Here is a 13,148-nt window from a genome sequence, read left to right on the forward strand (position 1 = left end):
GATGAGAAAATGTTCAGTGTTGAATAAGTTTTTAATAAGTAGAACCACTAAATCTATGCTAAAATTTCTAAATACGCAAAAAATGTTGTCCCAAGGGTTCAGCGTGGTCACCATCCAGCCTCCGTAATGGTTTGGCGGGGAGTGTCTGCAAAGGTGTTACATCTCTTTATTTCTGTGAAAAAGGCGTGGCAAAAGAGTACCAGGCGGATGGCTTAGAAGGCTTGGTGAAGCAGTCGAGCAGTACTTTTTCAATGGCGATAGTTGGATTTTCCAGCAAGATTCCGCTTTAGCCCACAAGGCAAAAACCACCCAGCAGTTGCCAAGAAACAATATTTCTCCGATCATAGCCGCAGAAGATTGGCCGTCTGGAAGTCCAGATATGAATCCATTTTATTACAGTGTGTGGTCAGTATGGGAGAACATGGCCAGTCGAATACCTCACAGAAATTTGGAGAGTCGCAAACAATCTGTGGTTCGAGCAGCGACGTTAATATCCATGGAAATCGCGCGTGCTGCGGTAGCTGAATGGCCTAATCATTTTAAGGCTTCGAAGGAAAATTAATTTGTTTTTTAATATTTGCATGATTAAATGAAACTAACTTCATTAAAAGAGTATTATAATTTCTTATCTATAACGGGCTCAACTTGTAACAGAACTTATGGCAGTACTAAGTATATTGTTCTTTGTATAAATATTTTTACTTGAAGTTTTTTTTTGGTGGGTGAAATTCTTTTGCTGCGAAGCTTTCTATTTCTAACAGCTCTTAAACCAAGTGAAAAATGCTTACTGTGCCACCATTTGCAAATGCTCGTATTATTTACTCAAAGCCCAAATTCTTTATAAAATTTAGTTCTGGTGATGGAAAGTACATACTTTGAAGGATACTCATGCCCTTACTTACTCTTGCCTTTCCCTCAAAGGTTTGTATATGTTGGAATCCGTTTATTTTTAGCTGTACTCTTCTGCTTTGTATGCCTCTATTATTAGCGTTATTTTGTAATTATTTTAATTTCTCTTACAGATATCATCCCACAAATATTTTCCCACTCTAAAATGTGTACATGTCTCATCAATTCTATGTTTCCTCTACTAATCCCTAACAATTTCCAGCCTTGCTAGCAACTAATCATTAACCAACTTAGTAATCAAACTGCTCAAAATCTCTTCATGCCTCATAACCCTAAACAACTTTTTTACTCATTTTCCATTTTTCTTAGGGACGAGCCTATTAATCTGCAACCAAAGTTGTAATTTTTTACAACAACTTTCGCAAAACACAAAAAAAACCAAAATCGCTCTTGATTGGATTTAAAAAAAAAAATTAAATAAATGGAATATATGCACAAGCCATATATGTATGAGAGAGAGAGAGAGAGAGCATAATAAGATGATACTCTTATTTATGTTCTCTTATTGCGTTATGCCTTACGTACGTCGACAGAAAAGCAAAAACATAAGAATTCCAATCATGTCGGATCTCGCACTTCACTTCTAACCTAACCTTTTCGCACACCAACACAGTCAACTTCATGACAGTTTCATCATCGCATATCCCGAACTCATGTGCTTAGAAGCAGAAGAATTGGATACTCCTTCGACATAAAACTATCTATCATCTTGCACACTACACTCGTGCCGACAGATGTAAATGTGCTTGTGGACATTGCTTTTGTAATGAAGTAGTGTAGTGTTTATGCTGAGAAGTCTGTCTGTATGCGAGGCATCTTTGTAAATATCTATAAATAACTATTGTCGTGAATGTTTAATAATGTATTTGTTATATTCATAAAAAATAATTTTTTATAACAGAATTGTTAATAATAAAAAGAAATGGTTTTATAAAAAATTAATTAAAAATCATGCATTTCATATCACTCCATTAGGATATAAGTAGTATTAAGTGGCTTTATTGCTAAGTTTCGCAATTTTGTTAAAAATTTACGTACATGGAATTTGTTAAGTGAAAAAATCGCTCTTCATTTCCGATAGGTCAACCTAATAGCATTAACAGACGGTGACGTTAATTGGGATTAGCGACTTAATTCGGAATTATGTCAGGAATTAAGTGCAACTAATCCACACCAACTACAAGACTTATTTCCCATAATTTAAGCGGATTAGGACTGGCTACACTGCGAAAAAGGGCAGTTAATGTTTATTGTGAATGAAAAATAATGGAACTTTTCAACAGAAGAAAAAGAAAGACTGAAAATAATCATTGCAGCATTAATGTTATGGAACAATAAGATGAGCACAACAGTAGTATTTGTTTTATAGCACAATTATATAAATTAAAACCCTATAAATTACAACCCAAAATTACGATTTTCCATTCTCGTTCTCTTTCATGAGATAGTATGGCTGTAATGCTAGTTTGCACAAACACGTTCGAAATCTCATTAATTCTTTTGATATTGCGGAGCAGTTTGAGAAATAGCAATTTTTAAATAAACAATCACTTTTTAGTATCAGTGCAGCTAATACTCATATTTGTTTCTACGGTCCATCTCCTACTCACAAAACTATCCAATAAAAAAATCAGCTGTTCACTAATCTGCGTAATGACTACAATTTTAATCAGATAAACTGCCCCGGTAATTCGAATTAACACCGCCGCCTGTCAATGCTATAAGAAGAAAAAACTATTTTTCTCCGTTATATACGTTATTTAGCGTCATAGCAATTGAAAAAACTTCTGTTTCGAAGCTTAATATTAGGTGCGCGACTAAGTTCTCGCTGTTTGGCAATAGATGCCGCCAACAGTGTGTGTTAGTCGATTCTAACATAACCTAAACGTCATAAACCAAGCTTAGACATATGGTAAACAAACTGCTTCGACATATTAGTGATTTAGTTTCGGTATCATATACTTTTGTACAAAAATGGAGATGCTGCTTTAAGTGAAACAACGTGCCGAGATTGGTTCCGTCGCTTCAAAGACAGTGATTTTAATGTTGACGGCCGCCCGCGTGAAGGAAGGGCAAAAACCTTCGAAGACGCTGAATTGGAGGCATTGCTCAATGAGGATCCGTGTCAAACGCAAGAAGAGCTTACTTCAGTATTAGGAGTTACCCGCCAATCCATTTCCAAGCGATTGCATACTTTGGGAATGATTCAGAAACAGAGGACTTGGGTTCCTTATGAGTTAAAACCAAGGGATGTTGAACGTCGTTTTTTCGACGTTTCGCTTGTGAACAACTGCTCCAGCGGCAAAAAAGGAAGGGTTGTCTTCATCGCATCGTGACGAGTGATGAAAAATGGATTCATTACAGCAATCCAAAGAAAAAAAGTCATGGGACTGCCCGGTCATGCTTCTACGTCGTCGCTTCGGCCGAATACTCAGGCTGCGAAGGTTATGCTATGTATTTGATGGGACCAAGTTGGTGTTATTTATTATGAACTGTTACAACCAAAAGCAACCATCACTGAGGATCGGTATCGACTTCAATTGATGCGTTTGAGCCGAGTACTGCACGAGAAGCGGCCGCAATACGCGAAGAGGCATGAAAAAGTAATTCTACAGCATGACAACGTTCGGCCTCACGTTGCCAAACCCGTTAAAACCTACCTGGAAACACCTGAGAAACCTTACCCCACCCGCTGTATTCTCCAGATATTGCGCCGTCCGATTATCACGTGTTCCGATCGATGGCACATGGTCTAGCTGATCAGCAGTTCCATTCATATGAAGACATCAAGAAATGGCTTGATCCGCGGATAGCCTCAAAAGATGAACGGTTTTACCGCGACGGTATACGAGATCTACCAGAAAGATGGGAAAAAGTAGTAGCCAGCGATGGGCAATACTTTCAATGAATCACTTGGAACCATTTTTTCAGAATAAAGTTGTATTTTTTATCAAAAAAACAGTGAGAACATAGTTGCGAGCCTAATACATGACGACAATTTCTTGAAAAGCTGCCTGTTTAGACAAATATCTCACTTCTTAAATGTTTAACTATTAACAGAAATCAAAGCTGATCAATAGACTAAATTAAAAAATTAAAAAGTTGTTGCAAAATTCTTTTCGACTGTATTAATGACTCTAGTGACGGATTTACGTGATGGCATATTTTAGATTTTATGTCTTAGTTCTTGCAATTTTTTCTCTTTGCTTCCTAGTAAACAGTCAATCTTCACCACCCACGTTTATTGGCTACCATTTTATGACTGGAATAATAGCCTTTATTTTTGCGTGAATTTTGGCTTTTCTAATCCCACTTCTAAAAAAAAACCCACTTCTGTCTTTGGGTACAGAAGATTTTCGAGGAACTTCTCATAAATTGCGACCAATTTAAAGGCATCAGATTTTAAATTGAAATAAAACAACGAAAACTCTATCTTTATTGTTTTTTGTGTAGGACCATTCATGATTAAAGGTAATAAGACGGCCGCCGTAGCCGATTCCGAATTCAAAGAGAACGTAGGTTCGAATATCGGTGAAACACTAAAATTAAGAAAAAGTCATTTCTAATATTGGTCGCCCCTCGGCAGCCAATAGCGAACCTCCGAGAGTATTTCTGCCATGAAAAATATCCTCATAAAAAATATCTGCCATTCGGAATCCGCTTAAAACTGTAGGTCCCTCCATTTGTGGAACAACATCAAGTCGCACACCACAAATAGGAGGAAAAGTTCGACCAAACACCCAAAAAGGGTGTACGCGCCAATTATATATATATATATAATCCCTTTCAAATGTTGGCCGCAACTGTGTCGTAATTCGCCATCCGTAAGCACCATTTTTGAATGACTGTATAAATGAATGATAGTAAAAAGATTTTGTTTAATGGCGGTCGCTCCTAGGCAGGCAATAGCAAACCTCCGAGTGTATATCTACCATAAACACGCTCCTCATAAAAAGTTATATGCCGTTCGGAGGCGGTCACTCCCCTAGTGAAAGAACAATAGGACGCACCCCACACTTTGTAGCTGGGCTAAATACCCAAAAACGGATGTACCCGCTAAATCTATAAATGTATATGAAAATAACCCTTTTGTGCTCCGAAAGTTCCACGCAGTATTCCATATAGAATTTTTGAACATACTTTATACCTCAGATCTAAGAAATTTGGATTTTTGTTTGCCGTTTCATCTTAAGGGAACAGATACTTGTAAACGGCCATATTTTCCCTGATTTTCATTAAAATTTATTAAAATGAAGAAGGCAATATATTTTTTTCAAAATTGGCATACAGTTTATTTATACAATAAAATAATATTAAACCTTTTTTTTTTATTTAATTATTTTTTTTTTGATCATTTAAAATGGCGGATGTACAGTCAATTCTTCTAGGAAGGTCGCAGAGGGGCTTCTCAATCGGCGGGCATTGTATCATCGGCGTCATATTAATGTCATAATTTCTATATGAATTAAACAAAAATGGGGGGGAAATACATTCGATGTATTTTTTAATAAAAGTCGTGAAGGAAAACGGCGATTTAATAATGTTATTTCTAAGAACTTCTGTTGAAAAAGTTTAAAATGGGTAATTTGACCCGTCATGGTAGGTTTAGTGTAACGTATTCCCCAACCCAATAATTTCATAAATTTAATTGCATATTCCATCATTCTTGGAGACATTCTTGGCACTCTGACACTCCGCGTGCTGTGGAAACCATTCGCAACAAGATTGCCTGAGTAAAAGAGGACTTAGTAGAAAGTTGCACAAGCATTTGACGAGCGCCTGCTGCAGATGTTTTTTAATTGCAGGCAAGAGACAAAACTTCTTCCAAATTATGCTTACTTGGTTCAAACGTCGACGCAAAAAAAAACCCGAGACCCGAGAAACTCACAAATGTAAAGATGAGGAGTTGCTTAGAGTCTAATAACGTAGTTTTTAAAGAGCAAGTTTAGTAATGCTTTCCAGTTAAACTAAGCTTAAAACTAGAGGGGGTTTGGTTTAACTTCATTTTAAAATTCACCACAGCTAAAATAGCACTGCAGAATTGGTCATAAGTTTTCCATTCCTTTTGTATGGAAAATAACATTTTTCTTTAGTTTTGTACCATAAAATTAGAAAATATGTTTTTTTCTGCCAGCTGAAAGGCTCCGTTGCTACCTCTGCGTTTCTTTTTGTTTATTTAACAATTTTATTGTTACTTGATCTTTTAGAAAATAAAAATCAAAAAATATATTTTCTGTAACAAACGAAGTAAATTCTTCCATTACTTGGAAATAAAAAATGCTAAAGAAACAATAAAAAAACATGAAACTGGTGGATGATCCTTTTTCTCATAAAACTGAGAACTATTTTGGTAGACATCTGCAACATTGATATTCAGATAAGAAATGTCACTACATTAAAAACTTATTGGTTTTAACTTAATGCTAATTTGTTTATGAGGTGCAATTGGCATTTTCAAAATTTAGCATAATTTTTCATTTCAATGAAAATACAAGCAAAAATTGCTATGAGTTTATAATTATTTGCAGCACGGCACACAAAAATAATTAAAAAAACAAATCCAAGCAAATACAGTGCATTCAGCCTAAATTTATCGTTCAGGCTACAAAGCTTGAATAATCATTTTGCTAATTTACAAATCATGCTCGTGTAAAAATCACTCCTACATATTTTACTCTACTCCTCTAAGTTGATGCTAGATGTAAGTTTTGTTGTTTGTAAAGTATTACGAATTGTTGTTCTTTGAGCCCACTCAACTACATATATACAAATTGCAGACCCACTTTTGCTAGATACTCTAGTGAAGTGCTTTACTTTAACGCTTCAAATGTTGATTGGCAAAACAAAAACAAAAACACAAAAAAAGAAAACACAACGCAAGAAAAGAGAATTTTATTTAATGTAAGCATTGGAGACGCTTCCTTTTAATGCGGCTGATGACGTTAAGCGTATGTATGTTTTAATGTATACTTCGACTGACTACAGATTGGTTTAACTCCCCCCAATTGGCATGTCTAGACCCCGATTTGATAAAATACTAAACTTATAACGTCGCAATGCTGAATTATTTTTCTTTCTTCTTATATCTTCCTCTATTTCACAGGCAAGAGCTATAAATATGTAGATATGTATGTAAGCTGTAAAGTATTTACATGCATGCTGGCACACATACACACACATATATACACACAAACAAACACACACACACATATACACACAACTGTTGAGAAACGTAAAATGACAAATGTGCAAAAATATTTTAATAAAAAACAAAAATAATTTTCTTTTACTAAAACCAAAGCAATAAAAATAAAACAAAAAAAAAAAAAAGAAGCAAAACCAAAGGCAAATGGCACCGCACTTTTAATCAAGTCACAAGCGAACTATTCAAATTAGTAAAATAGTAGTAAATAAAACAAAAAGTCTCTTAGTTATTTTAAATAAATTAATCGTATTTTAAAGCCATGCGATCAAACCTGAAGCTTTGTGTAAAGTACCCAGTACATTGAAGCTGCAGCGCATTCAACTGTGATTTGTTTTTAACACAAAAAAGTGGGACAACCAGTAAATCGACGCGCACCACAAACCAAAAAACGTATGTAAAAAAAGACGTAATTAAAGAAGAAGAAGTAAACTATAAGCGAGGACATCAGGCTGCTTCACGTAAAGGTGTATTAGGTATTTCTGTTCGTAAGGGAAACCGCACAACCGCAGCATATATCTACATATAAGCACATATACACACATCCACATATGTACCTACAACGATAGTCGGAATGATTCTCCACTGCTCTGCTACAATCGACTGACTTACTTGTCAAAACAAATTCATACGAAAATTTTGAGAATTGCTTGATCCCAAAGCGCTAAGGACAAGCAGCAGACGGCCATTGAAGGCAGATATGGATATTTTTCGAACGTGTACCTAACGATTATCTAAGTTTTAGCAAATAAGTAAGACCACTGCTAGTTGTTGTTTCTCATGACACAAAAAACAAAAACAAGAAATTAAGAATAAAAAAATCTAAATAAATAAAAATTGAAATATTTAACATTAATTTGTAAATATAGTGAAAAATTTGTGTATAAAAGTGAGCTAATCAATTGTTCTAATAATTAGCGTACATTAATTAGTGGCACACATGAGAAATATCATACAATTTTAAAATAAAAATAAAAACAATCTGAAAAAAAAAAGAAATATAAACAGTTGAAACACACCGACACACTAGAATTGCTGCGTTTTATTGCAAAAATATGCAAGCAAGTGAGAAATGCTTTGTTTATAAAGGGTGCTCAATTTAGACATCGGATTTTAAACTGATATAAAACAAAGAAAATTCAAATTCGGACAAATTGGGCAGTCTTTATTATTTTTGTGTACATTCATGAAATTTATTTTGATAAAGATAATCCCTTTCAAAAGTTGGCCACAACAGCGCCGTGATTTATTCATTTATAATTGGCGCGTAAGCCCTTTTTCAGTGTTTGACCGAGCTTCTCCTCCTATTTGTGGTGTGCGTCTTGATGTTGTTCCACAAATGGAGGGACCTACAGTTCAAGCCGACTCCGAACGGCACATATGGAGGAGATTTTTCATGGCAGAAATACACTCGGAGGTTTGCCATTGCCTGCCGAGGGGCAACTGCTATTAGAAAAATATTTTTCTTAATTTTGGTGTTTCACCGAGATTCGAATCTACGTTCTCTCTGTGAATTCCAAATGGTAGTCACGCACCAACCCATTCGGCTACGGCCATCTGTAAACACCAATTTTGAATGACTCGCGACTCGCTGGAGCACTTTGGTGGGTATCTCGTGAATAACTTTAGTGATGTTGACTTTCAATGCCTCAATCGAAGTCGTTGTATCCACAAATCATTTAGACTTTACAATACCCCCATAAATGAAGTTTTAAAGGTGTGATATAACACGATTTTCGTGGCCAATCAACTGGTCCGAGACGAGAGATAAATTGCACAACAAAACGACGACGCAGTAAATCCATTGTTTCAGTGTTTCACGGGCTGTATGGCAAGTAGCGCCGTCTTGTTGAAAAATTTATAGACATATTATGTTATCTTTTAACTGTATTTTAAGCCCTAGTAATAATAAAAATATTTATTTGAAATGGAGCTACAGTTGATCTCCGGGAGCTCCTCTCATAAAATACGTTTTGCGGTGATCACTGTATCTCTGAGATTAAAAAACCAAACAGATTTCATTGAACTAATGATAAATCTAGTAATTTTAATCGAAGGAATAGGCAAAATACATTTTTTTGACAAAATGGCGGTTTCTAAAAAAAAAACGATTTTTGACCAAAATTTCTGCCTTAAATTGTTTATAAGAAAAAAAAATATTTATGGGTGAGAAAAAATCTTCGATTAAGGGGGCAGATAGCTGTACATTTTTTTTCATAAAATGTTAATATAATCCTTTAAGAATATGTCAAAAAAATTTTTAGAACGTAAATTTAAGTATTTCTTATATTGTAAATCGTCAACTATGATGACTCTATTCTTTGCGTTCGAGCGCTGGGAGAGGTGTAGTTACGTTGTATTCAAACTTTAGACGCGTTTTTCTCAAAACTATATTTTTCGAATTGGCGTACACGAAGCTCGAAAAGTTATTGACCAATCTCCCTGAAATTTATTTATGATATTACTTTCTATGTGAATTTACAATTCGAAAAAAAGCAAAAAATAGTAAAAAAATTCGCCCCAAAATTCATTTTTTTTATCATTTTATTCCGCGATTTTTTTTTTAATTTTTTTTATACAAATTAAAACATTAGTAAACAAAAAATTTTTTGGTTTTGCGTATTCAGGTCACTGACGCCGATGCTACAATGCCCGCCGATTGGTTCAGCCATTTTCGAATAATGTTGGTCACCGGCTTTGAAAACACCATTTTGAGAAAAACGCGTTTAAAGTTTGAAAACCACTTTACATAGGATAAGAAACGCCATTTCAAATTTGCGTGTAACTTCGAAAATATTCAACGGAACGATGTTAAATGTTCTGTGTGTTTTCTTAAATATTTGTACATTAAGAAAAAACAATCAAAAAAATATATTATTACAATATTTTTTGAAAATTCTAACTGTATATAACCCCTTAATACAATTATAATAAAGAAACTGTTGTATAACATTTTCAATAATTAATTATTTTAGCTCTTCAAGAATAATTGAATTCTAAGAATGAAAAGTTAAATACCTTAAGTGGACATTGGTAATCGAGTATCCGTTTATTTTACATCCCTAGCAAATCTCCTGATACAATATAGCCAAAATAATCAAATTGAAAATTTAAGTTGGAATGAATAATCGATTATTGTGTCCATCCCTAGTAGAGTTGTTGATATCATATAATCAAAAGAATTAATTCTACGAATCTGCGATATAAAACATATAATACGTTCACATATAAGTAGATGATCTACTTTTTCGCGCTTAACTCCCAATCCGTAATTAAAAAGCGTGATTTCCCATCAAAATTGTTCTCCCAAAATTTGAGATTATAAATATTTCCAGATAATAACTATACTTATTGACATACAACCCTGTGTTTTCTGTGTTATCTATAATTATTATTACGAATGTAAGGACAAACATCAAAATAAAAACGAAATGAAATGGATGCCAGCAAAGCAAACAGGTCTTTAAACATAATTCTAATAAAATTTTTGTTAAATATTATTAATTAGGGATTCATTTTACAGAAAAAATTGTGTGTCCATAAACGTTTTGTCCTCTTATTACTTACTATAAAATATAATATCGAATTTCCATGCGTATTGCTGCCATAATTTTTTGCAACCTCAGTAAACGCCGCATACGGATTTCCTTCCTTCTTCATGCCGTTAGTAATAATTAAACAAACTAAAAGCACCGAAATATTCTACCAAAATAATTTATATGAAGAAAAATCTCTCAAAGTAGTATTGAAAACAGATTGTAGATTTTGCAGGTAAACTGTCATATGTGAACGGGTAGATTATTTTGGTGGATTTATAGGTGATTAATGCATATGTGAACGTATTATTAAGGTGGCACCGATAATGGATTAATCGTTTAATGTTTCCATCTCTAGGAGAGTTGTTGATCATCAACTTTTACTAATCTTGCTATCACTCTTCTACAAGGCGAAGTCCAAAATAAACAGAACTGAGGTAAAATAGAAACGACAGGGGCTTTGTTCTGATAAATTCGAGTTTATTTATTCAAAATACTCTCCTCTGGCCTCGATACACTGTTTGGCGCGCTCCAAAAGGTTTTCGAAAGAGTGTTTCAGATCATTGACCGGAATGTCTTTTAGGATGTCAGTACAAGCCTTTTGGATGGCCCCTACGGACGCAAAACGTTTTTCTTTGATGACAAAATGCAATTTTCCGAATAGGTGGAAGTCACAGAGAGCCCCATCGCGGTATTCAGGGCGAATTCGACGAATGCGATGCAGCAAACGCTTCAAAACGCCAAGATGGAAAATTGCATTGATGGTTTGGCACGGGCTTTTTGTGGGCAATTCCTTTGGAATCGTAAAAACAAATGAGCATCGACTGGATTTTAGACTTCTCCAAATGTGATTTTTTTGGGTGGTGACTCGTCTGGGGCCTTTCATTCGGCACTTTAACGCTTAGTTTCAAGTTAATATTGGAAACACCTCGTTTCATCACAAGTTGCAATGTTGTAAAGGAAGGTATCGTCTTCTCTCGCCTATTTAATGAGGTCTTTCTGATGTTGAATTCTGAGCAATTTTTGGTCCTCTGTGAACTTGTGCGGAATAAAACGTGCACATACCTTTCGTAAGCCCAAATGATCAGTTAAAATGCGATAAATCGATGGTTTGGAAATATTCAACTCCAATTCCATGAATTTCAACGATGATTTCGGTGCATTTTTGATAAATTTACGAAGAATTTCGATGGAGTTTTCGGTGATTACTGACTTTGGGCGCCCCGTATTTTCGTTGTCATTTATGTCCTCACAACCATCTCTGAAACGTGTAAACCACTCATGAACTCTGGCACCAGATAGACAATCATCGCCATACACTTTTTTCATCAATTCACATGTTTCGGTAAACGTTTTACCGATTTTAAAACTAAATTTGATATTAGCACTTTGTTCGTAACTCATTTTTGTACTGATGACACAAACAAACTGACACTTTAGACGCAATCACTTCGCTTCCACTGAACCGAATATCACAAAGTTCTCACTGGAGAATGGCTAGGGATGTAATTTCCAACGAACTAACTCATTAAAGAGATGGTGCTATCAAAATCATTTTTATGACACCAGTCTTGTTTATTTTGGACTTCACCTTGTAAAGGGGGTTTCAATTGGCGCGGGTCGATTTTGGCGCCCTGTGGCAGCCATTTTGTTTTGGTGACATCTGTCAAATCTTTTGTTTATTATTCAGTTGTTTATGCCAAATCATCATGGCAAGTTACACGATTGAACAGCACGTTCAATTGATAAAACTTTATTATCAAAATGAGTGTTCATTAACGCAAACGTTGCGCGCATTGCGCCCATTTGTCGGTAGACGTGGTGGCCCTTCCAATTTCTTATGGCCCATATTGAACCATATGGACCTAGGCGATATGTGGTTCCAGTAGGACGGCGCTACGTGCCACACAGCAAACGCCATTTTATTCCATTTCAACATCTACCCGCCCTTATTGAAAAACCCTTTATATATATTATACATAAAGCGTTTTTCAGTAAGAGCGCTTCAACTTTTTTTTGAATAAAACACAAACGGTTTGACTTTTTTAACTATTTTTTTTTTTTTATCGAGTTTGAACAAATACATTTAAGTATGAAATTCGATTTCTTTTGCATGACCACCGCGTGCACGTTTTACGAAGTCCAATCGTTGAACCCAATTTTCGACCAGTCTTTTGCATAAATCGGCCGAAATTCCAGCAATTTCGCGTTCAATATTGGCTCTGAGCTCACAAATCGTCGCCGGCTTGTTACTGTAGACCAATGACTTCATATAACCCCAAAACGGGACGGCTTGTTAAATGGACCGTAAAATGGCCGTAATGCTCATAAAGTAGCAGCAACAGAACGATTATTTTCATAAAAAATTTGCACGATTTGCAATCGTTGCTCAAGTGTGTAGCGTTCCATGATGAAATGTATACTAATGAAGTTTACAAATGACAAGCGAAAAATAAAAAATATTGCGTCGTTCGCCCTCCCTATCGGAAAAAAGTTGAAGC

At 35.2% G+C, this 13,148-nt stretch overlaps 1 protein-coding gene across 4 annotated transcripts in view; it reads left to right on the top strand.

Moving 5' to 3' along the window:
- LOC128855936 (glycerol-3-phosphate dehydrogenase [NAD(+)], cytoplasmic) overlaps positions 1-13,148 on the top strand; it is a 60,739-nt gene that overhangs the window by 38,733 nt on the left and 8,858 nt on the right. Inside the window, exon 9 of one of the 4 annotated variants that reach the window (XM_054091192.1) lies at positions 7,013-7,253. The exons of 2 other annotated variants lie outside the window; for them this stretch is intronic. In XM_054091192.1, coding sequence (XP_053947167.1) covers positions 7,013-7,025 — 13 coding nt within the window. In that variant the 3' untranslated portion in view covers positions 7,026-7,253. Of the gene's footprint in view, positions 1-1,218; positions 1,798-7,012; positions 7,254-13,148 lie in introns of those variants that run through there. One more of the 4 variants, XM_054091191.1, reaches the window with a different exon arrangement.

This window comes from Anastrepha ludens, chromosome 2, assembly GCF_028408465.1.
Source record: "Anastrepha ludens isolate Willacy chromosome 2, idAnaLude1.1, whole genome shotgun sequence".
Classification (NCBI taxonomy): Eukaryota; Metazoa; Arthropoda; class Insecta; order Diptera; family Tephritidae; genus Anastrepha; species Anastrepha ludens.